Raw genomic sequence first — 24152 nt, 5'->3', positions numbered from 1 at the left:
TGGTTGGTCAGTCAGGTGGTGGTTGGTCAGTCAGTCAGGTGGATGGTCAGTCAGGTGGGTGGTCAGTCAGGGGGTTAGTCAGTCAGGTGGTTGGTCAGTGAAGTTGTTGGTCAGTCAGGTGGTTGGTCAGTCAGGTGGTGGTTGGTCAGTCAGTCAGGTGGTTGGTCAGTCAGTCAGGTGGATGGTCAGTCAGGTGGTGGTTGGTCAGTCAGTCAGGTGGTTGGTCAGTCAGTCAGGTGGTTGGTCAGTCAGGTGGTGGTTGGTCAGTCAGTCAGGTGGATGGTCAGTCAGGTGGTGGTTGGTCAGTCAGTCAGGTGGATGGTCAGTCAGGTGGATGGTCAGTCAGGGGGTTAGTCAGTCAGGTGGTTGGTCAGTGAGGTTGTTGGTCAGTCAGGTGGTTGGTCAGTCAGGTGGTGGTTGGTCAGTCAGTCAGGTGGATGGTCAGTCAGGTGGGTGGTCAGTCAGGTGGTGGTTGGTCAGTCAGTCAGGTGGATGGTCAGTCAGGGGGTTAGTCAGTCAGGTGGTTGGTCGGTGAGGTTGCTGGTCAGTCAGGGAGTTGGTCAGTCAGTCAGTCAGGGGGTTGGTCAGTGAGGTGGTTGATCAGTCAGGTGGTCAGGCAGTCAGGTTGTTGGTCAGTCAGGTGGTTGGTCAGTCAGGTGGTTGGTCAGTCAGGTGGTGGTTGGTCAGTCAGTCAGGTGGATGGTCAGTCAGGTGGTTGGTCAGTCAGGTGGTGGTTGGTCAGTCAGTCAGGTGGATGGTCAGTCAGGTGGGTGGTCAGTCAGGTGGTGGTTGGTCAGTCAGTCAGGTGGATGGTCAGTCAGGGGGTTAGTCAGTCAGGTGGTTGGTCGGTGAGGTTGCTGGTCAGTCAGGGAGTTGGTCAGTCAGGTGGTCGTTGGTCAGTCAGTCAGTCAGGGGGTTGGTCAGTGAGGTGGTTGATCAGTCAGGTGGTCAGGCAGTCAGGTGGTTGGTCAGTCAGGTGGATGGTCAGTCAGTCAGGTGGTTGGTCAGTCACCACTTTAAATCCAGACTGAAATATATCAGCTGCCTCAGTTTTGATCACTGCTAATTAGCACATTAGCATTAAACTAAGATGATGAATATGGAACCTGAGCAATATCCTTGTGACCATGTTAGCTTGCTAATGTTAGCATTTACCTCAGCCAAGTATAACCTCAGAGTGCCATTACTCTGACGGTAGACTCTTGTTATACTGTTGTCTGGGTGCATATAAACACACAAAGTGGCAGTAAAAGTATTTCTGATCTTTGTACTTTGGACTAAGCTAACTGTTTGCTCCTGCCTTTAGGTTTTATGTTAAGCTAGGATAACCAATACCTGACCCCGTGTTCCTAACAAACACAGTTGTCTCATCTCACTTCTGAAAAGAAAGAGAACAAGTGTATTTTCTAAAATGTTGAATATTCCTTTACAGTTCAAGTTAGGGTGTAACAGTCTCAGTTCAGTGATGTGTCTCCCCTGTAATGTTGAATAGTTCCTCAAGTCTTTTCTAATGTGTTATATTCACTATGTTGTACTGTTCATGTATGACGACTGACTGTAGCACCATGGACACCTGCCACTGTGCGGTCGGTGTTTAGTACTGTAGTGTGAAGTGTCAGTGTGGATGTCCCCATTCAGTTGTTGTCTGTTGGCTTGCTAACCAAACTAGCTTTCTGTGCCGTCTGCTGAGCACATGCTGCTAATTCTCTCCACCTACACCACTCATGCTACATCTGATTATTTGTTGCAAAAATAGTAGTTAAATATGAATTAGTAATTGAAATGATTTACTCCATGTAACTCTGCTGCATGCCTGAATCTGAGCCAACGCTTGACTTCAGTAGTGCATGAACTGGCATGAACACATGTTGTCTGTGCTCTGTTGTGTCTTTGTGTTTTTACATATAGTCGTTTGTGCTGCCTGACGACTAAATATGTATTTTTCTTTATGCACCCTGGTGTTGTTTTAGAAGAAGGTTCAGGTGTGTACAGGTGAGACAGTTGCTCTGGTGAAGGGGACCTCTTTATTTCTCCACTCTCTGTCCTCTCTTTCCCACATGTATGTGTCTCCTACACTGTGGTGCACCACTTCCTCCGCCTCCCCCCTCCTCCTCTCTTCGCACCTCCTGCGCTCCTCTTCAGCCAACACGCCCGCCATCCAAGAAGAGAAGGGCGCTTGCTTCCGTTTGGTCAGCTCAGGGAGGCAGTGTTTGCACCCGGTTTCTGCCCACCTGAGCAAACAGCTCTGCTGCTGCAGTGTGGGCAAAGCCTGGGGCCCTCGCTGTGACAAATGCCCCTCTCCAGGAACAGGTAAGGCCCCCTGCCATGTCAGACATTTATCTGGTCTCAGTGAGAACTAAAGCCCCCAAATACTTTCTCTCTCACTTGTGTGAAGAGAGCTTCATACCAAACACTAAATCAGCAGGTTTCTACCTCAGTGATCTGAAAGAGTTGAGGTTCTGTGAACCAGTGTCCTGCAGGACTTATTTCCTCCTTCAACAGTAGAGACATCAAGCACCACTTATCTACTTTGTTAAGTACTGTAAGAGGTTTTAGTCATGTGAGCAGCACGGCCACCAGCAGATTTTTACTGGTCTGCTGAAACATCTCAACATCTTCCTGATGAACAGCACTTAACTTGGTGCAGACACTTTGTCAACAACGTATCATAATGACTGATGATCCATGATGAGGTTTACGTTTGTGCTTTTGATTGAAATATTTTGACAACTACTGGAAAGACAGACATTAAATTTTGTTCACACATTCACATCTCAAACAGTATTGGATGGGTTGTAATAACACTGCTCCTCTTTTTACTTTTCATCTTTTCATCTGACAAAAAAGTCAGCTCAAATTTTTAAATTGTCCAATATTTTATAACCGAACATGTGTAAAACTTCAGCTGTACTTTGTGAGCGTCTGTGTATAAAGGCCTATGGCTTGTCCCTGTCCTCATATATGACCCATAGGAGCATACCATTGTCAGGCACACTAGTCATCATGGTAACAATAATACAACCCATAGGTGTGTACCTGTGGCAGGCATGCTACACGTTTGTCATGGTAACAATAATAAACACAGGTTATGTTTAGGGACAACACTACCTGGTCAGGTTCAGGAAAAGATGGCAGTGATAGTTTGTTTTAAAATAAGGTTTTTGTTGACATTAGAGAACCTTCATCGTCATGGTTACGACAATAAACGTGGTTAAGGTTGTGGAGCATGTGTGGTTAAAAGAAACAAAGTTGAACTCCCTCTATACAGGAGAACAGCGTCCTAACATGCTAAGCTACGATAGTAAACATTATACCTGCTAAACATATTTCAGTATGTTAGAGTGCTGGCGTTAGCATTAAACATGAACAACATGAAATTGTTGTTTTTATGAATGAATTTTGGTATATTTGGTATTCCATCACATGGAAAAATAATATTTTGTCATGGGATAATATTCTCATGAGTAACAATATACGCATAATCTAGACATCTGAACAATTATCTGATCAGTGTTATTTGAAAATGAATGTGAATTTGATTTAAATAATGGAGAGACACAATATACAGATGGTTACCCTCAGACTGAAGAGAAGGGTTTCACTGTAGTGTAGAGCTTTTCTCATATTGATAAAGTCAGGTGGAAGTATCCATAAAATATTGTTTCAAACCTGCTAAACGTTTAGCATGAACTAAGACACTAACCTTAAGACATGAGGATGTAACTATAACCTTTGAAACATGGAAGAATAAACCTTCCTAGCAAACAGAAACTGTGTCTGCAGCACTGTTCCCTGCAACACGTTAGTTTCATCTTTCAAAACTGTCTGAATAAAAGATAATAAAAAATACTACTCCCTCTCTTTTATTCTGACACTTTCTCTCTCTATGGGTTTAGCAGCTTGGCTGAGTAATAGCATTTAGCATTTAGCTCTTTACACATTTGCACAGTTACTTTACATGCTGTTTACACACTTAACTTTACTGCTTTTCTGTTTATCTTGATTTCCACACAGTTGTGTGATGTGTCAGTTCAGTCTGATAGTTGTTAATTTGAGCCATTTGCAGTCAGGTGCCTCCCTAGGTCACCATACATTTCAATGGATTTTAAAAAGTTTGGCTATGTCTTCTTTTAAACCTTGTATTTAGTAACTAACGTGCTTTGTGGAGTTTCAGGTGGATTATACATGTTGGTTTAGCTGTGTTTTTATTCTTCTGTGTGGTGAACAGAACATATAGACATGAAGGTGAAACTGCTTAACTGACATGACCGACCGTAAGCATTGTCAGAGATCATCATACATTATATTCCATAACCATATTAATATAACCAGGGAGACATGTTGGGGTGTTTGAAGAGTTCATTGGTGATATAATAACTCAGCTGTACCCTGCACCTGTCTGTGAGGGAGGAGTGGACCATTGATAACCACGCGTTTTCCTTTTAGCCTTTTCTCCAGGTCCCGTATAAACTCTTGTTTAAAAACTTAGCGCTGATCAGTCGGCGTCTCTTGGGCTCTGTGGTGGAGTCAGTTGTCTCTGCAGAGGTTCTTTTCCTCCTGCACCTGTTTACGCTGCTATGTGAAGTTCTTGTTTCAGAGAGATTTTTACCTTTGTCTCTGTTTTCATTTTCACTGATTTCCTTTATTCTGATGAAAATAAGATCATCTCTGGTCAGTCTAGTTTGGAGATCCAGCAACCCTTTCCTTCAACCCCTTTTTCTCCAGCGTTCAGGCTGCAGTGTTCTTATGTAGCTGTTTTATCTGTGGACCATTTCCTTCAGCTATGAAACTTCAGAGAGAGGTGTATCTTGAATGTGTGGTTTGTCTCTCTAGAGGCTAAAATGTATCTTCAAGTCCTCCAACCTAAAATCCCCCGCCCTTAGATAATACCCATAGAACATACTGCTGCAGGTGTACTGGACGTTCGCCGTCATGGTTATAGTTATAAACGTGGTTTAGGTTGTGGAGCATCAAAGAAACAACACTGACTATAGGTTTCAAATGAGAGATGAACAGCATGTTTAAGTAGTCCTGTAGTTTCTGCCATAATTACTACTAGAGGTCATCTAACAACAAAAGGTAACTATAGGTCGTAATGACATGCTTACACAGAGGAGGGATGGTGTTTCACAGTTGCACAGAACATATTGTGTCTTTGTGTGTTGATGAAAACAAGCCAAGCTTTCCATTATGAAAGAGCATGTAGTCTGGGAACAAGCTTGAGCCTGAACTCTGTGCACCACTAACACAGTCTCTCCAGATACTTCAAGTAGAAATGATTGTTTCAGATACTCCAGGTTCTGTGTGTTGCCAGTTCCCAGAGATCTGCCAGCACTAAAGTAGGTCATTATGACTGTAAGCGCTGGAGTCACTGCTCAGTTCATTCAAGTTATTGATCAGAGATTCACAGCAGTGCCATTTGGTTCAGATATTGACCCTAACTTTCCTGTATAATCAGATCATTGTTTCACTGTTTGTCCAACAGACAGGACATTGTTTCTGATGCAAATACTTCTCTGTTAGTTTCATTCTTCCCCTTCAGAATGATCCACTGTGCCAAAAAGCATTAGAGCAGCACTGAGTCGTCACTCTGAGTCAAACTGAAGCTCCCACCAACAAAGGCCTGAACCCAGCCTGAAACCTGAGTAACACATTTTATAGAGAGACTTAATCCACTTTTTTGAGTTGGTAAATTATATGTGGTCACATTACTACATTATCTATTCGTCTCTTCAGCTCTGATTTTATACTTTAATTTATAATAGAAGTTATTATTTATTTCCAGAGAAAATCCAGTAATTCCATCCTCTGGACCCCCAAAACTCTGTGACAGGTTCTGGAGTATGACCTGCCCTAAGACACGCCACCCCCGAATTACAAGGCAACATCACATTTATCCCAAACCAAATAAAACTTAGCAGTGTGGATAGAAAGACTGGGCGTGCAACTGAGAGTAACAGTTGTAGACATACTAGTTCTTGAAACATGAGACCTTACAGGCTGATATAGATGTTAAAACAGGTTACATGTGTAACTGTGGTTCTGTAACCTCCAGGTGACAGTCAGATGTTATATCTGCATATTGAAATGTTTCAAAATGGCTGAGATGCATCAGTTAGACAGAGCAGAGACAGAGGAACACTGGAGCAATGATCTGACAGGGCTGTGATGGGGCTAGGCTTGGTTGATATCCAGAATTTAATATCTCGATACAGTCCAACCCAAATATTGTGATATACGATATTATTATGATGCTGCCACTAAACAGCAGTTCAAAGTTTTATTTGTCACATGCCAAGGTACAATGAACAGTAAGCAAAGCTGAGATGAGGGTTGGACTCAGAAGCAGGGCAGAATGTGCAAATTAAAATGAAGATGCATATGGTGGGAAATATCACGATATTAGATTCCAGGCACAAGCCTGGGTTGGATTTGTGGAAGGGACATGTTCAACGTCTTTAATGAACACATCACAAACCAACACCTGCCACATAGCAGAGGCTGTTCAATGCCACCAATACTTACTGTAAAGTTTTTATACAGGAAGAACATGTCTGTCTGTAAATAAATAAGCAGTGGGTGTTCTTGTTCTTTAGAAAAGACCAGAAGAAGACATTTGAAACTAGAGCGTGACCATTTAAAACCGTGCGTTACATCACAAACAGAGAACCATCATCAGCATATGGGCTGATTTTATGTCAGGATCCCCAAGCTGTTCTCCACTGTACCTCCCCATGATGATGAGCCACACTCGTCTTCAACCCTGAACCATCTAAAGTCATTTCAGGTTCATCAGCAGCAGTGTGGGGGGGTTTGCTTCGCTTGTCAAGACACTGTTTTCTGCCACAAAGTGGACTTTTGAAAACTTTAAGGAGACTGTTATAGAACTAATTAAGTGATGTGAGTTCATCTCTCCATGGGAATTGATTGTTTTATTGTATTTATTCATTGCATTCTCGATTTATATATGATTTGTTTTGTTTTTGTTTTTTCAAAAGTTATTATCTCAATGATGCCTTTATCTCATCACAGGAGTTGTGTTAAAAATGAGTTGTATATACAGGTGTAAGAGTGGACAGGTGGAGAAGACGCAGCACTGTGATTTTGTTTATCAAGAAGTTAACTGTGGTTCAAAATGGTTGAAAGAGATGAACAGAGGTAAACCACTCAGGTTAATTCTGGAATGTGTGCACATATTCCACCAAAGGTTCTGTTTGAGTTCCTATTATGTGCAAGTCAGAATGTGTAACAAAAAATGTATAATATCAAAAAGAACGTTGTCTGTGCTTTAGATTTTCACTGATAAGCATTTGTGTTTTTCACTATCATTTAGCTAAGTTCAAAGAGATCTGTCCTGGTGGAATGGGCTACACTGTTCTACCAAATCCACCTGTCAATAAGCCAGTCACCGTTTATCAGGAGCCCTCCCATCTGCCCCCCCCCCAGCCCCTGCCGACACCTGAGCGACCAGTGGAGGCCTTTGGGAAACCAGAGGAGATCATACCAGGTGAGCCTCTACTTGTAACATTAGCAGTACATATTCCACCTGATTAGCTTGACTTCACGTGTTTAACATGGTGAAAACTGTTGCTTAGCACCAGGTAGATGTTTAGACTATAGGTTAATAAGTTCACATGACCTATAACTTTGGTACAGTTTAATAAACTTGTCCCTCGGCTGTGATGGATACAAGGTCAGTCCAACAGCCTGAGTAACCTCTTCCAGCTTGTCCTGGGTATCCCTGGGAACTCCAGTGTCTCTTTCAGGCCCAGAACATTTGCGTCTACTGGGTCGTCTCAGTGCAGAGGATTGAATCACAGCAGCGGATACTCCTCTGTCTTTTTTCTTCACGACTCCACATAGCAGACATATTCTCATCAGGGCTTGGTCTTTTGGTCTTCAAACCAAACCCTACATTAGATCTTCTTCACAGCGTTTGAAAGGTTAAAGTTAAATATCCTGTGAGGCCAGCTCATGATGAATCCTCCTCATTAAGCTGCCAGCAGGAGGATTGTTGAGGTTTGACTAGTTTACAGTGAACTGCAGTAATCCAGTATTGAGGAAAGTGGTGCAAAGCAGTCTGTCAATATCAGCTGAGCCACAGCTACAGCTGACCTTAGAGTTAAAAAGATGATGCTCCTGCCACTCAGTGAAGACAAGCATTAGTTTCATTGTTGATAACCTTAGTTATTAATCAGTTAATAGTCTATAAAATAACAGAACTAGCTTTGTTTTCATATAACTTTCTCTGTCCGACCTTCAGAACCTACAGATAAAGTGTTTGTCCTCCAGTGATGTATTGATTGATTAATTGATTAATTAGTCAACTATGTCAGGGTTTGAAGGTAACTGGATACAAACACAGACAACACAAAGAGGTGGGTGCACAGAGGGAGCTTTAGTAACCATGAAAAGTCCAAAAACCAAGAAAGGTGATGAAATCTAAATCAAGGTAATCCTGACCAAGATAATCTAAATCAAAGTAATGCTAAACAGGAAATAAAGAAGTGCAAACATAAAGTCGTTACAGGGGCAGACCATGACAAACTACCTGTAGTGGCCCTGCAGCAGTGGGTGGAGTCAGGCTGGCGTTCCTGTTTGTCCAGCCTCATGTGATCATGAGATTAACATGTGATTCATGTTCATCACTGTGAGGCTGCATTAACTTCAACCTGCTTCAGAAAGGGGCAGAAAGCTACAGTGTAATTCTGCTGATCACAGAATTTAGCATTAGATATTAAGACATCATCATCTCTCCTCAGCTGTGTCATCTGCCAAACTGTGAAGTGACTGAACTGTCGAAGAAATCTGTTTTTGAACAATTGCATTGAGCCAGTGCAAGAGGGGACGTGTTTGATGTTTTCTGTGTGGTCTTTATTTATCACAGCGTCAGTATCCCAGTTAAAAACGAACACCAGTCTCACTTCTGTAAATCACAGCTCTGAAGGCAACAGTAGAGATCCTGATGTTTGGTCCTCCATCATGTGATCAAGACCCAGATCTTAAAGAAACATCCGTCTGGTGAGATTTGTTTGTAGAGGACAAGGATTAAAGTGCTTTGGCTCACTTCACATTCCCTTCAAACAGCCCAGCCCACAGCCCTTCAAAAGCGGGGGGGTGGGGGGGGGGGACCTGGTTAAGGGAGGGAGAGGAGCTTCACCCTCTCCTCTTATTATTCAGTACATGCTTGGCAGACATCAAGGGAAGGAGAACTCTTGCAGCATCTTAGCCAAAGCCAGACAGAGTGAGTCCAAATGACTGCTGAGCTTCTCTGGAGCAGAGGAGAGCAGAGTTTTCCAGGCCTGAAAAACACAATCTGACAGAAATCCACCACCCAGACCCTGCGTAGATTAGTGTCTGGATAAAGGCAGAATGTAATGTGGCGCCTGGCGGCCGCACAGACTGGCACTGAGGCCCGGCAGAGAGCTGTTCAGGGTGGGAGGAAGAGGAGGATTTTTTTTTTTTTTTTTATAAATCCTCGATGTTGATGTATACTTAATGTTTATGACCTTTTCACAACATGGAAACATTGGCCTGTGAGCGATTACAGGGCATTTAGCAAGAGGTATTAATGCAATAAAGGTGTTTCACATGGCTGAGATTAATTACATATGAGCATGTCTTTGTGTTTAATCCACTGATCATGGAGGGCGTGGCTTCTTTGTGATTACAGAATCATTATTTTATGATTTTGCAAGATGTCTCCTGAGCTGTTGTGACTCAGATATGTTAGTGAGCCAGCGACTGTACTGGCTGACATGTTCATTACGAGGAGCACAGGCAGTGAAGTTTATTATTACTGTTCTGCTTCCTCCAGCACTCACCAGAGCACCAAGTCTGTGGTTGAAATAAATGCACTGTTTCCACAGTTTAACTAATGTTTGCTGCAAACTGCTGCGTCCAGATGTTTCAGGAAGAGACCCTTTATAAAATGAATCTATATATTCATGAGACATTTTTACAAAAGAACCAGTGGAGCTGGGCTGAGAACCAGAGACAAACAAAACATGTTTGTTCTGGTTCAGTATAATTGAAGTGAATTGAAGGACATTGAAAATAGACAATAGAAAGACAGTAGATGATGAAATATGTAAATGAAAATAAAAACAGAAACCAGTAAAAATTGTGAAATATGAGAGAATTGATTAAAAGCCAAGTTAAATAAATAGGTTTTCAGCTGTTGATTAAATTGTTTCTTAAAACATTAAAGGTCCAAATAGTATAAAGGTAGATGTCCATGTGTAGTGTGATTATAGATCAGGTCTAGCTTCTATATTAATACTGTGAAAGTATCAAAGTGTTCAGTCCACAGAGAAATGCACACAGCCTGTATTAAAAACTGAGTCTTAAAACCAGCCGCCAGGACTTCTGGAACTTTGTGATGTCACAACAAAGCAGTCACAAGCCCCGCCCACCTGGACCCACCATCCAGCCTTGCAGGATTTGGTTTCTCTGAGTATTTACCTAAAATCTGCTGTATTTACATTGAATCACTCAGTCAGCCAATCAGAAGAGGGGCTCAGAGCCTCCTCTGATTGGCTCACTGACCTGTTGTTACTAGAGCTCCAGGGAGAAGCCAGAGAAAGGAGATGTAAAACTATGCTGAGGTGGTTTTGGTTCTTCGAACCAAAAATATAACTTCTAATGGATCAACACTTCGAGTAAAACACAGGAGAAGAGGAAAATCTGGGACGTACTTGTCATGACCAGTTCATTCAAGCTCTGATGTCCAGTGTCATGTCACAAACCTCCACTTTTGTTTCTGTGTTTCCTTTGGTCAGTAGCAACAGCTGCACCAGATCAGGTAGGTTGGTGCTTAAAAGAGCTAAACTGCAGCAGCATGCTCACACTGAGGGGCTGCACAATCACCTTTGCATGAAGTCAGCAACATTGCTGCATGACTGCGGCTGGTCAGCGCAGATCAGTGAGTCACTGTGTACACCTTTTAATGTGTGTATGTACACGTAAGTACCAAAAACAGACCTAGACCGAAAACCTGGACTGTGGTCCAAACTGGACCGGGACAGGCGGTCTTTGCTTCCTGGCTTGCTCGCTGAGCTGTTCGCTCTTGCTCTGTTATTAAACTTCAGTCAGTTGCCATGCAAGCTAAATGCTAATCTGCTTCCCAGCACAACATCTGTGTTGCATGTCAGATGCAGTTTGCAAAGCTTCAATGATCACTGTTGGACTGAAACATACGGTGCTGTGTTGACCCTTTGCTGTTGCTGTGTGTCTTGTCATTGAAGGAGCTGCTAGTTCCTGTGTTTAATAATAGGCCAGTAGTTGAACCTATCCTGCCCCAGCTGTCTCCGGGGGTGTCCACTGTCAAGATGGAGGCAGCCTACCCAGGTGTCTGTTTCTCTACCCTTTATACTCTGTGCTACAGTGGCCAGTGTAGGACATCTCAGAGTGTCAGTATCTGCTGTAAATGGGTTCAGTTATATATGGTGGCCCTGCAACATACTGCAACGTAAGAAAACACATACAAACAGACAAAAGACCAACACATTCAGAAAACATCTTGAAAACAGTTTGACAACACGTGCTGCAAATACTCAAAAGTGATGAACCTGGCTAAGACGCACTTGCATGGATATATCATAAAACATCATGTGCACTTGTTCAATGTTTTTAACTTCAAAAGTCACAAATGGTTGAACAAGTGCGTCCCAGCCAGGTTCATCACTTAGTGTCTCCCCTGGAAACACTTCTGTTGTGTTGTCAGTATTTGCAGCTCATGAGTTGTCAAATGAATGTTTTCTGTAGTTCTTTGTGTTTTGTCTGTTTGAATGTGTTTTCTTAAGATGCAGTGTGCTGAGCTCTCAGGGCCACAGGAGTTACAGTTTGTCAGGTAGAGGTGTACTGTGATGCTAATGTTAGAATGCTGAAATAATTGAAGCAAATGTGTTGGTAAAACAAACGTGCTAATGTTAAGCCGAGGGACAGCTCACACTGCAGAGTCTGATGACCTCAGTAGTAGTAGAAGAAGAAGTTATTAATATATTCATTGACTGATTTCTTTACTTTTTGTAACACGTTCTTCTTCCAGTGTTTTATCATTTTAAGCCACAAATAAATCTTAAGTCTTAACCTCAAACAGGCCACAGGACAAACAAGAACATCCTCACAGTGATGGCTTTGAACAGAACATACGACCATAGAGAGACACATACACAAACATAAGTACACTATCAGTGTAAAATTCAAGTTGTACTGCAGAAAACTTGAGGTAGTGCAAAGGTAACAGCATGATAATGTGCATGAGTGTAAGTTCAGTGTAAATTTCACAGATGCAGTTAAATGTATAGAACTTTATTTCAAGAATAAGGCCATAATTCAAGAGAAAAAAGTCATAAGATAATGAGAAAAAAAGTTGTAACTTGTGGTTGTGTGTTATTTTAGAGAGGAAATATCAGAAGCTTTAAAATAAGGAATGTGGAGCATCCTGTGCAGTTCTACTTTAGGTTTCACTAATAAGGAGATACTTCATCTTTTGGCTCATCATCATCATCATCGTCATCATCATCATCAGGACATTGAAGAGATTGTGAGGAAACTGAGTCTGTTCTATTGTTAGACAGACAAACAGCAGCTGCCACTGACTGTCCTATATCCTGTTTGATTGGTTGTAATATTCACAAAAATTATTTTTCTGTTGAAGTTTTACGTTTTTAATTCTTATAATATTATGACTTTATTCTTGAAATTTCAGGCTCAATGTGGCCCTAATACTCCATCATAGTGATCTAGAACATCTGGAGCTCAGTTTTGGAAGAAGAACCATTTATTAATGGTGGATTTGAGTCAGAGGAGAAAAGCTGGGGGTATATTGCCTGTTAGTGTTCTTTGGGTCCTCTGCAGCCGCCTCCCCTCACTGGTATCACTGAGATGGGGACCAATGATGTTCTGGGTGGTTTCAGTCACGCTGCAGAGCAATGTTGCTCTTCTGTAACAGTTTACAAGAACTGCTGCTGTTGACATCAGCTGTATCCAGGATGGATGTGGTTGATGTCCTGTGAGGCTGATTCCCCGGGAACCTCAAACTGTCCGCCTGCTCCAGCTCGGGATTCTTACTCTCCTCTCGTTATTTATAATCCAGCTGATGACGGTGGTGTCACCCACAAACTTCACACCAGAGTTCTCTCCATGTCAGATGTTCAAAGGGAACAAGTGGGGCTGGGTACACAGCCCTGAGCTGCTCTGTTGTTCAGCATGTCCAGCTGCAGTGTGTGGTTCTTCTCATGCAGAGCTTAGCAGTAGATATGGCACGTATGAATTGATTGATTGCAAGCTAACTTTGGTTTTCTGGTAGGAGGGGCCTCCAGTATAAAACCAGGGTAGAGACAGTCCTGCAGCTGGGGCCCTTGAAGGCAGCAGCTGTTGGAGCGCTATAGACAGGGGCCTAGTGTTGGTCATTTTTTGTGTTACCTAATGATAATTTGTAAAAAGTTTTGTACTTTTTTGCACTACTGAACTTTGCAGCTGACTGGTGACCACAATAAAAAGCACCAGGTGAAGATTTTGAAGTCCGAGCCTCCTTCCACCACTGGGCCAAATCTTACTTTTGATCTTTGCATAGTTGCTTTCCATGCTGCAAGTCAGCTGTGTGTTTGCCCAACACTTGGATACAGAGCAACATACCTCAGCAGTTACCTGTCTGATTACCACAACATGTGGTGTTGATGTTCAAGGTCCTCTGAGAATGGTGTGGATTGGTTTGCTGACCTTTGACCTTTCAGCTGGCACAGTCAGGTAGAAAAAGATCAGAAACTGGCATCATCAGTCAGCCGGAAAAAAACAAGCTGTGGTTTAATACACTTATTTAGAGACAATCTCTTTGTATGTGGGTGAAGAGTTAAACATGATTGGTGTTTTCTGTCATTACCGGCACACAGTAAATCTTGAGATAGGTTGGACCAGGAAGGATCCAATGTGGCCCAGGACTTTGAAACGGGACAGTCTAGTTGCACCGCTGTAACGCAGTTGGTCTTCAAATGCAGCATCTGAATCGGGACACAGCTATAGACAGCTGCATTTCTTTGTGTTTTTAGAATACCATCTATCTCCACATACTGGCTGTTGAGCTCTAGGTTCTTCCTCTCTGTAATGAATGTACACCACCTCCTCTGGATGAACATGAATGCAGAGGAGGGTAAGAGCAGACCTGTTGACCAGTCACTGGTTTTGGAGAGTAGCGTAAACTGCAGTGCAGATACAGACTACACCTGTCCTGATGTCAAAAAGGAGTGATTGTTTAAACAGCACCTCTGTTGGAGCAGAGTGGTCGCCAGTTTAATGACCTTTGTACTTTAATGTGTGAGTGAGAGAGTTTCTGCACAAACATGAGATTGAGAGAAAGTGAATAATCATATCTTATATAATAAGGCGCTGAGCTGTTTCTGTTTCAATAATACAGCGTGGTCTGCTAAAGATGTAGTGATGAAGAGGTAATCTGTAATCAATGTTGTGTTTGATCAAATGAATGATAAAGTGTGTGTTGACACTGAATGTCTGTTACTGTGTGTTTTGCTCTGGTAGAGGTTGTTGAGAGGAGCTCTCCACCTGCACCAGTGGAGATCCTCCCATCCAACGCTGGCCAGGACATCGCCCCCACCCAGGCAACCGGTAAAAGTCTTTATTTTCTTTTTTTGTTAATGTTGTTTTGTCCTCTTCCTGTCTGTCTGGATGAAGTAACAGCAGCTTTTTTATAAATCTAAGTATGTGCAAAGGTTCTTTGTCACTCTAGCTTCTAACTAGTGATTTATTTAAGGAAGTTCTACCATTAAAACTGAAGAACTCTCACACCTTGTAAAGCGATCACCTTGCGATCATGCTAAGCTAGCTGACGTCATCTAGTAAGTTTAGTTAGTATTTTGTATTATTAGCATTGTGTCTTGTAATTTGAGGTATGTCAGTGTTTTTGTAAACTTTGGGAAACATTGCAGATGTGGATGGGACAATCTGATGTCCCACCCATAATGTAACTTCCTGTTTCCTGATGCCTATACTAGCTAGCTAACTGGGCTATACTAGTGTGAGAAAAATGATGGGTCCATTTTGTGATTTAATCCAGAGGAAGTGGTTTGTACAACAGTTCACACACTGTGGTACCAGGGATAAGAGTAAATGGTGTAAATGTACAGATCTAAAACAGCTGCAATGCTCCGCTCTCTCTCCAGACTCCAAACAGGTTTACGGTTTATGTGATTACCTTCTCCCTCCCTGCAGTCAGCTGTTTGAGGCCACTCTCTGGTTCATGCGGTGAACTAGTGGTATTTCACATCAAGCAGTTCACTCGTGGTACATTAGTGACCAGTTTTTAGTTTTTAAACTGCTGCTGCATTTATCCTCTCTCTCTTTCTCTCTCTCTCTCTCTCTCTCTCTCTCTCTCTCTCTCTCTCCAGATATTGATGAGTGTCAGATCATCCCTTATATCTGTGGCCAGCAGGGCATCTGCTACAACACAGCTTACAGCTTCATCTGCCAATGTCAAAAGGGATACTCCATGTCTGATGACCATGGCACCTGTGTAGGTGAGGAGTCCAGTGGTCAAAGTGTGTCATTGAGGTCAAAGGTCATCTTCTGCATGTCTATGTCAGCAGGTTGGCCTCACTTTGTGTCAGGAACCAGACCTTACTGTCGACACTGATGAAGACATACACTCATGATGGAGCTGTGTAACTTTATGCTGGAAGGCAACAGGAAGAGCGTACTGGCCTAAACTGGGTTTGAGCGGGACTGAGTGTCGTGAGTGGAAACCTGTCTGTGTGACATTGGAATGAATAGGGTGCCATGTTGGAACGTGGTCTCCAGATCTTTTCACACATCCAACATAATTAAACTAATTACACCATTAAAACAAAGGCCTTCATTTACGTCTTTCTCCGCCTTTTATGTTCATGCATGTTCCTTATTACACACACCTGGGGACATGAGCAGCCACAGTCACATGTTGAGTCGTGAACTCATGTTGACCTGTGTCGTGCTCTCGTTGTTTGTCCAGATGTAGATGAGTGTGTGAAGACTCCATCTTTGTGCTCTGGTGGTGAGTGCCAGAACACAGAGGGCAGCTTCCTGTGTGTGTGTCCCAGGGGATTCCTGGTCGATGAGGAGGGGACCAGCTGTGTTGGTAATTATTAAACACACACACACTTTCTTATATATACACACACACACACACCTGACTATGACACACTTGTTGTTCAATGCTTTGAGACTATTGAAGTTAAAAACAGCCTGGTGCGTCACTTTTTAGTGTCCCCTGGAAACACTTCTGTGGTGCTGTGAGTATCTGCAGCTCATGTGTTGTCAAACTGATGAAGAATGTTTTCTGAAGTTGTTTGTGTTTAATCTGTTGAGCTCTCAGGGACGCTGTAGTGGAGATTCGGAACCTTTTCCGGGCTGTTTGTTGATGTAGGGACATAAACACGTAGAGGCACACACAGAACAGAAAGCATTAGGACACTGTTTCTTCTGGTCACTCGGTCAAACATTTGGACAAACAGTTTCTGCACGCTAAGTGCTCACTAATAGAGTCATAAGTCTGAGGAATGTTGGACGACACCAGCGACCACACTGTTACCAGCATGTGCACCACCCTCCACCCTGCTTCACTCCCTTATTGGGATATAAATATGAGGCACTCTGTCATTACGTGGTTTCCTGCTTTTCCCACCCACCAAAATGATACTGAATTAGGGCTGTGAGGGCAAACAGGCCTGATGGTTATTTCCCCAGAGCTGCAGTAAAAACCTCCTCCCCTCAGCTGTGGAGGATGAGGGATCAGATTATGACTCTCTCAGAGGTTTATTTGCAACCAAGGTATCTATTAATAAGACAAATACAAAAACAGGCTGAGGAGCAGGAGTTTTTAGACAGTGCTAAAAATGAGTTATTACACTGTGGTGTAAAGTCGACCAGATGTTCCTCCCGTACATCTCTGACTGCGGAACCTGTCTCTGCTGCTGTTATTAGATACAGTGTGAAAGGCTCTGTCCAGGCAGAGCTTCAGGGTTACAGCTGGAGATAAAACAGATTCACTGCAGTTATGAAGAAAACTCAGACACACTGATCTCAAATCACCACCGACCATGAACACACAGACCATCCCTCCCAACACTTACCCTACATTCAGAATCAATGTACTGATCTGTGTGACCACAAACCAGGTCCATGAGCTGTGATGTGCATCATGAACACCTGTCCGTGTGTTTGTGTGTGATCATATTGTTTTTCTAATATCTTTTCAGATATTGATGAATGTGTGAACAGCACTGTGTGTCCTTCTGGCATCTGCTTCAACGTGCCGGGGAGTTACGACTGTGGCTCCTGTCCTGATGGCTTCATGGCACAGGGAGGCCAGTGTGTAGGTAGGTCTGACACTGTGTGTGTGTGTGTGTATGTGTGTGTGTGTGTGTGTGTGTGTGTGTGTGTGTGTGTGTGTGTGTTTGTGTGTATAGTGGCTTCAGAGAGGATTCAGACTCCTTCACTTTATTATGTTGTAGAATGAATTCAGCAGCAGTTCCAGCTTCAGTCTCAAGCTCAGTCTTCCTGACAGATCCTCTCAGACGCAGACTGGACAGGAAGTGTCTGTGAACTGTCCTCTTCAGGTCTCTCCACAGATGGTCTATGGGGTTCAGGTCTGGACTGGTCCTGAAGACTCTCCAGTGTTGTCTTGGCTGTCTCAGGCCTCCTGGACTCTGGATCAGGTTTTCTTCCAGGACCTCTTTGTATTTGGCTGCATTCATCCTTCATCAGGTCTGACCAGTCTCCGTGTAGCCCGGTTTTCCTCTCAGCTTCTCTGTCTCGTCTCTCCGCCATGAAAACCTGATTGATGACAAGATGCCGAGATGCTCGTCTTTCCAGCAGCTTCTCCATCTCTGCAGAGGACTTTTGAAGCTCCTCCCTGACCCGGGTCCTTCTTACCTGGCCCCTCAGTTTGTCTGGACACCAACTGTAGAAGAGTCCTGGTTCCTGACTTGTTCCTCTTCACAGTTCTTGTTCCCACTGTTCTCCAGGGAACACTTAGAGCTTTTTGTCCTGATCTATGTCTCACCACAGTTTGATCACAGAGGTCTACAGAGAGTTCACTGGACATCATGGTCTTTGTCCTGACATGCAAGCTGTGTCCCAACTCAGAGTCTCATCCTTCAGAGGCTGCATCTGAAAACCAATTGCGTCACAGCAGCGCGACTATTTATTGGTGTCCCATTTCAAAGGCTCCTTCAAATATGTTCCTCTTTTCCTGGACAACGAAGAATCCAACAGGTGGATCCTTCATGGTCCAACCTATCCCAAGGTTCATTGTGTCCTGCAACACTGACAGAGAGCCTGAGGATTACACTGTTAAATGTAAGAATTGGGTTTCAACTGTTAAAACCAAGGGTCTTAAAACCTCAAGTTTATGTGAAGAAAAGAAGTTATGTGTTGTCAAGGTTGCTAAGCAACAGTGATGCAAAGAGAAAATCCCCCGTAGACACGACCATCTCATTTCAGTTCGGTCTACGACGGCTACAAGGGGCCACACCGTCATAGACCACGTCCTCTGAAGGATGCGGCCCCTGAACTGGGACACAGCTACAGTGTGAACTGTGGGACCTTATAAACACAGGTGTGCTTTGTTCAATCAATTCAGTTCACCACAGGTGGACTCCGGGTCAAGTAAAGCAAACAGGAAGCAGCTCACCACAGTGTGAAGCCACAGTGAAGAATCTGGGGACTTTTGTAAATGACATTTTTCACTTTGTCTTTATGGATCATTGGGTGAAGACTGATGGAAAATGGCAGTTTCATACATTTAAAATTAAATCTACAACATAATAAAGTGAAGTGGTCTGACTGGAACCTTGTTCCTTTCATTTAAATCATGACTGTCTCTTAAAACTAAGTTGGACTTGATGTGGGAGAATTAAACAAATGCATAAATCAGATCTATCCAGATAATGAGCTGAACAGACCTGGACCTGGTGTCTCCTGCACAGACATCACACTGAGTCATAACTCAGTCAGACACACAGCAGGTCCACTTCCTGCATCACCTGGGATGGAGACTGTCCTCCTGTAAAAAAACGAGCCCATAGGTCGTTTGTGCAGCAGGTTATTATGACCCATAGTTATTTTTTGTTGCCAGGCGACATCTAGTGGTCATAGTTATTACGACAGGAGCAAAGGGAAAACGTAGTCCACGTCAGGAGGAGGTTGTGGTGGACGGATGAATATGACACAGGAGACCGGTGTTAGATTCCAATGTGAAACCAGCTGTTTATATTGTAACCATGACAACAAAGATCATATAATATTGAGGAAGTACTTTTAACCCAAATCACGATTCCGAAACCTAACCAGGTAGTTTTATGCCTAAATCTAACCAAGCCATGACCGTTATTATAGTAACCATGGCAACAAAGGTAGGCATGCCGTGTCGGTCTATGTATTTATTATTGTAACCATGTCAACCAAGGTCCGGTTGACCTGCCGCCATATGGACACTATTTCAGGGGACACTTCTATGGGTCGTACCAGAGGGTTTAAAAAAACGACCTGTGTAGTTGTTCAGGGTGGTGGACTGTACGATCTCTGGAGTAGTTAGATGACATCCTAACCTCATGGCGTGTAATGTCTCACCATCAACACACAGAAATCAGGTCAGGAAGCTCAGACTCCAGTAAACCACTGAACCATCCACAGAACACACAGTGTGAGTCTGTGTTTTCCTGGAAGACTCCAGAGGTGTTCCCACCATCTCTCTGTCAGAGGTTTACTGCTGCCCTCATCCCCCATGACACAGAGTGAGCCGCGATGTTTCGACTGCTCACGCACCACACGGGCCACGCCAAGCCACAGCGGGGTGGCAGAGGAGGGTGACGGCGGCAAAGGAAATAATTAGGCCATGCAGCAGAGTCCTTTATAAAAGTTAATAACCCAGCTCACAGATGTTGGAGTGATGCTGCCAAACTCAGGGAAATGTCACATCTCCTACAGCTGTGTGTGTGTGTGTGTGTGTGTGTGTGTGTGTGTGTGTGTGTGTGTGTGTGTGTGTGTGTGAGAGAATCTAAAGTGGCTCCAGATCTCGGTGGTGTCTGTCATGAATGGAGGTCTTGTTGCTCAGAGCCGGTGTAATGAGGACCCAGTTCTTTCTGTTCGACTGTAACCTCCTCGTTCACTTCTCTTCCTGCTGCTGCTGTGTTTACTGATATAAATACAGACTCTAAATAAACCTTTAATCCAAACACCGGAAACCAGAGATCGTGTTTATACTGATGAACAGAGTTCAGTGGAAATGGAGCAAGGCCACTTTTCTGCTCATGTAACGCAGGTTTCCATTTTCTTTTCAGCTCTATTTATTACAAGCTGGTTTTATTTCTGTAGCTCAGTTACCATCACGTCTGTCTTCTACATGTGAAGGTGACTGAGCTCCTGGAGCAGAGCAACACCTGTAATAATCCAATCATATAATATGTAATAGTGCTGACAGGGTCCAGGTTTGAACTATAGCTTTTATAACATGTAATGTACTGTTTCCTGTATGTGATGTACCTGTCCGTCTGTCTGTGCTGTTTCAGATGTGGATGAGTGTCAGGACCAGCGGGTCTGTACCAGGGGCCACTGTCTGAACACCGAGGGCTCCTTCATCTGTGAGTGTGGGCCGGGCTTCAGAGTGTCAGCAGCTGGAGACCAGTGTAACGGTGAGTCCTGTTTGAACTGAACACGTCATGTAAAGAGCAGCACACAGGTGGAAACACCAGTGGATCAGTGTGGAGGAAAATGATTTAGAAGATAGAATTTCAGGGTCGCCCTGGTGAAAACCTGGTGGAACCTGGGTACCAGGTTCAAGTCCGGCCTGTGGGCCCCTCTCTCTCTCTGCCTGACTTTACTGTCTCTCGCTCACTGTGACTATCAGAATAAAGGCCCAAAACATAACTTAAAAAAAGAGAAGAAACTAGATAAACTGAATGTACATACAGAAGCCCTGAGAGGCAAGTGAAAAAAAATTCCCAGGATCATTTTTCAATTTTTTTTTTTTTTTTTTTCATCTTTGAAAACAAGTGAACACACATTATATGTAACTTGTGTTTAGAGTCCTTTTCATTCTCTTTAGACCGGGGTAGTGGTGCACTTTAGCCTCTTGTGGCCAAAATGAGTATTACAAAAACACTTTTTCACTTCCCTCTCAGGGCTTCCATACATAAGGGTTTTAAGGGACTGTTGTGCCTGCCTCAAAAAAGACAACTTAAAGCTCTGAACATAGATCTCAATGCTGGTCTGACTGAAGGGGTTGTATATTGGACCACAGCCCTGTAATAAAAGAGATCAGGGGGGATGATGGTAGCTACAGCCACACTACTACATTTTCGTTTTAAAATGCATCTGTTTTGCTACATTTTCACCCCCTGTCCACATGGAGCCGGCGTTTTAGAGCACCAAAAAACAAAGATTTTCAGAAACGCTCCTGGACCCATTTTGTTTTGAAAACTCTGGGGTTGTGTTGTAGTCTGAACGGGCCAAAACTGCTCTCACAGAACCTCCGGTGACCTAGAGTAACCCATCTCTCAGCTGGACGAGAGAAGAAAGGTTCATATATTTGACTCTGAGTCACATAGTCAATAACATATATGGACTGAGTGAAAGTGCTTCTCCCTGATAGGCAGACGACCCAGCTGCCCTTGTGCAAACCATACGACTCTCCTCAATATCACTGGTTCCAGTAACTTCTCTGCTGTCATTATGGTGTAGATGTAGAAGTCAAAGTAACCTTGGGCAAGATACTGAACCCCAAATTGCCTCCGATGTACCATCGGTGTGTGAATATGTGTGTATGCTAGAAAAACACTATATGTGTAGGAAAAGCACTGTATGAATGAGTGTGTGAATGGGTGAATGTGACTAGTAGTGTAAAGTGCTTTAAGTGGTCATTAAGACTAGAGCTCTATATAAATGCAGTCCATGTGAGTACACACAAAGCATGTAGAGAATATGTCAAAGCTGATGTTTGAAGTACTAAGGGACTGCTGCCCCATGTGGCAATAAACTGATCCCAGTTGGTCAGTCACGAAGCCCTGCAGTAAACCTGTGTGTGTGTGTGTGTGTGGACGGTCTGATCTTTTAACTTCATGATCGTTGTTGACTCTGCAGTTTGTGGTTCTGTTGAATTATCACTGAGAGGAGTTTCTGGTTGAGCTACTGTGTTACACTACAGGTGTTTCTGAGGCAGAGCTGACTTCTCTCTGAGTTTCTGCTCTCATGTCTCACAAAACCAAAAAGTGCATTAACTGTTCAAATGATCAACTCCAGGAAACAGTAAATAACATTTTTATTCCTTCTTATTATATTAATAATGATGAAAACATTGTTTATTGAGTTCTGATAATTTATGATAAAACTAGAATCACCACCAACCACCAACCAGTCAAGTTACAGGAAGCGTGTGTGTGTGTGTGTGTGTGTGTGTGTGTGTGTGTGTGTGTGTGTTTCTTTCAGATGTGAACGAGTGTGTGGAGGAGGCTCAGCCCTGTGAGGATATAGGGGAGTGTGTCAACAGTCTGGGCTCCTACACCTGTACCTGTCCACAGGGATACCAACAGATCAACGGCACCAGCTGTATAGGTGAGCACCCTCCCCCCACACACACACACACACACACACACACACACACACATGTTTCTGAACCAGGACTCAGACTGTCACAGTGACTCAGTGTGTGTCGAGCTGCTCTGATGAACACACACATCTCTTAGTGGGTTTGTGTGTCTGTGTCCTTCCAGATGTCGACGAGTGTGTGGACGAGCCAGAGCTTTGCTCCCCCCACGGAGAGTGTCTAAACACACAGGGGTCCTACCTGTGTGTGTGTGAGAGTGGATTCACCGCCAACCTCGACACACCCTCCTGTGACGGTAGGATGCAACACACACACACACACACACATATTAATGGGTTTCATTAGATGGAAGAGTAATGATTGATCATCACCTTTCTGATGTGTTGGGGTGAATAAACTACATGTTCTCTGTTCTACCTTTGTCTGATGTTATTCTGTATTTTTCTTATTTTCAACAAATATCATGAAAAGACCAAAACCAACTCTGTCTCTCAGCTCTGACGCTGTCTGAGCCTCTCAGAGATCAGTGGCTACACAACTTTTCAACAAATATCATTCAAACGGGAAGAAACAAAGTGCATGTGTAGGAACTATTTTCAGTGGTGGATTAATATGTGGTAGATGTAGTGCAGTGGTACAGTGGTGAGCGTTACTTCCAGAGGGATGGTGATCTCTACATGTGGTGATCAATAGTTCATTTATTATGACCTTCTACTGAAAATTCCCATCAGCCTCTGGTGTACTTTGTGTTTAGTGCTAATATAAATAATAAAAATCAGCATATTAGCGTTTTAGACAACGATGGAGCTCTATGGCTCAGAGAACTCAGATATCAGGCGTAGACACACAAACACACACACACACACACACACACACACACACACACATATACACAAACACACACTACATTAATAGAACCATTTATTGTTGGTTGGACAGGCTGGACAGACACAATGGATCATTTCATAATTCATGATCAATTTTCATAGTACTAAAGCAATTCTTCAACACTTTGCTGGTTTGGAATTGTTTGGAGAAAAACCACCAACCTTTTCTGAAATCTCCATCAGTCAAGTCCTCACTCAGGATGGTGTCAGTCTACAGCAGCTGGTGTCAGATTAGGGGCTGTATATGAACATTCCTCTCCAATCTCTCCATCATTCACCCCCTCCTTCACCATGATCAGTCAGCTGTGTGGAGGTGACTGCACCGACAGTTCATGTGAGGGAGGGAGTGATGATGAAGGCAGGAGGGAGTGATGATGATGATGCAGGAGGGAGTGATGATGATAGCAGGAGGGAGTGATGATGACGGCAGGAGGGAGTGATGATGAAGGCAGGAGGGAGTGATGATGAAGGCAGGAGGGAGTGATGATGAAGGCAGGAGGGAGTGATGATGATGATGGCAGGAGAGAGTGATGATGAAGGCAGGAGGGCGTGATGATGGCAGGAGGGAGTGATGATGAAGGCAGGAGGGAGTGATGATGGCAGGAGGGAGTGATGATGACAGCAGGAGGGCGTGATGATGAAGGTAGGAGGAGTGATGATGAAGGCAGGAG

General features: G+C 43.5%; 1 protein-coding gene across 4 annotated transcripts in view; it reads left to right on the top strand.

The window, feature by feature from the left end:
* The window catches only part of ltbp1 (latent transforming growth factor beta binding protein 1), a 129691-nt gene that overhangs the window by 89296 nt on the left and 16243 nt on the right, over positions 1–24152 (top strand). Inside the window, exons 11-21 of one of the 4 annotated variants that reach the window (XM_023396652.2) lie at positions 2143–2310; positions 7334–7507; positions 10785–10804; positions 11247–11349; positions 14539–14625; positions 15405–15533; positions 16004–16129; positions 17250–17369; positions 20562–20684; positions 22477–22602; positions 22761–22889. In XM_023396652.2, the coding sequence (XP_023252420.1) occupies positions 2143–2310; positions 7334–7507; positions 10785–10804; positions 11247–11349; positions 14539–14625; positions 15405–15533; positions 16004–16129; positions 17250–17369; positions 20562–20684; positions 22477–22602; positions 22761–22889 (1305 nt within the window). Of the gene's footprint in view, positions 1–2142; positions 2311–7333; positions 7508–10781; positions 10805–11246; positions 11350–14538; positions 14626–15404; positions 15534–16003; positions 16130–17249; positions 17370–20561; positions 20685–22476; positions 22603–22760; positions 22890–24152 lie in introns of all 4 variants that reach the window. The other 3 variants (XM_023396650.2, XM_023396654.2, XM_023396653.2) reach the window with 3 other exon arrangements.

This window comes from Seriola lalandi, unplaced genomic scaffold, assembly GCF_002814215.2.
Source record: "Seriola lalandi dorsalis isolate HSWRI2012SDOR001 ecotype SW California unplaced genomic scaffold, Sedor1 jcf7180002054980, whole genome shotgun sequence".
NCBI lineage: Eukaryota > Metazoa > Chordata > Actinopteri > Carangiformes > Carangidae > Seriola > Seriola lalandi.
The sequence above is the reverse complement of the archived record's forward strand: the minus strand, read 5'-3'. Positions and strand labels throughout refer to the sequence as shown.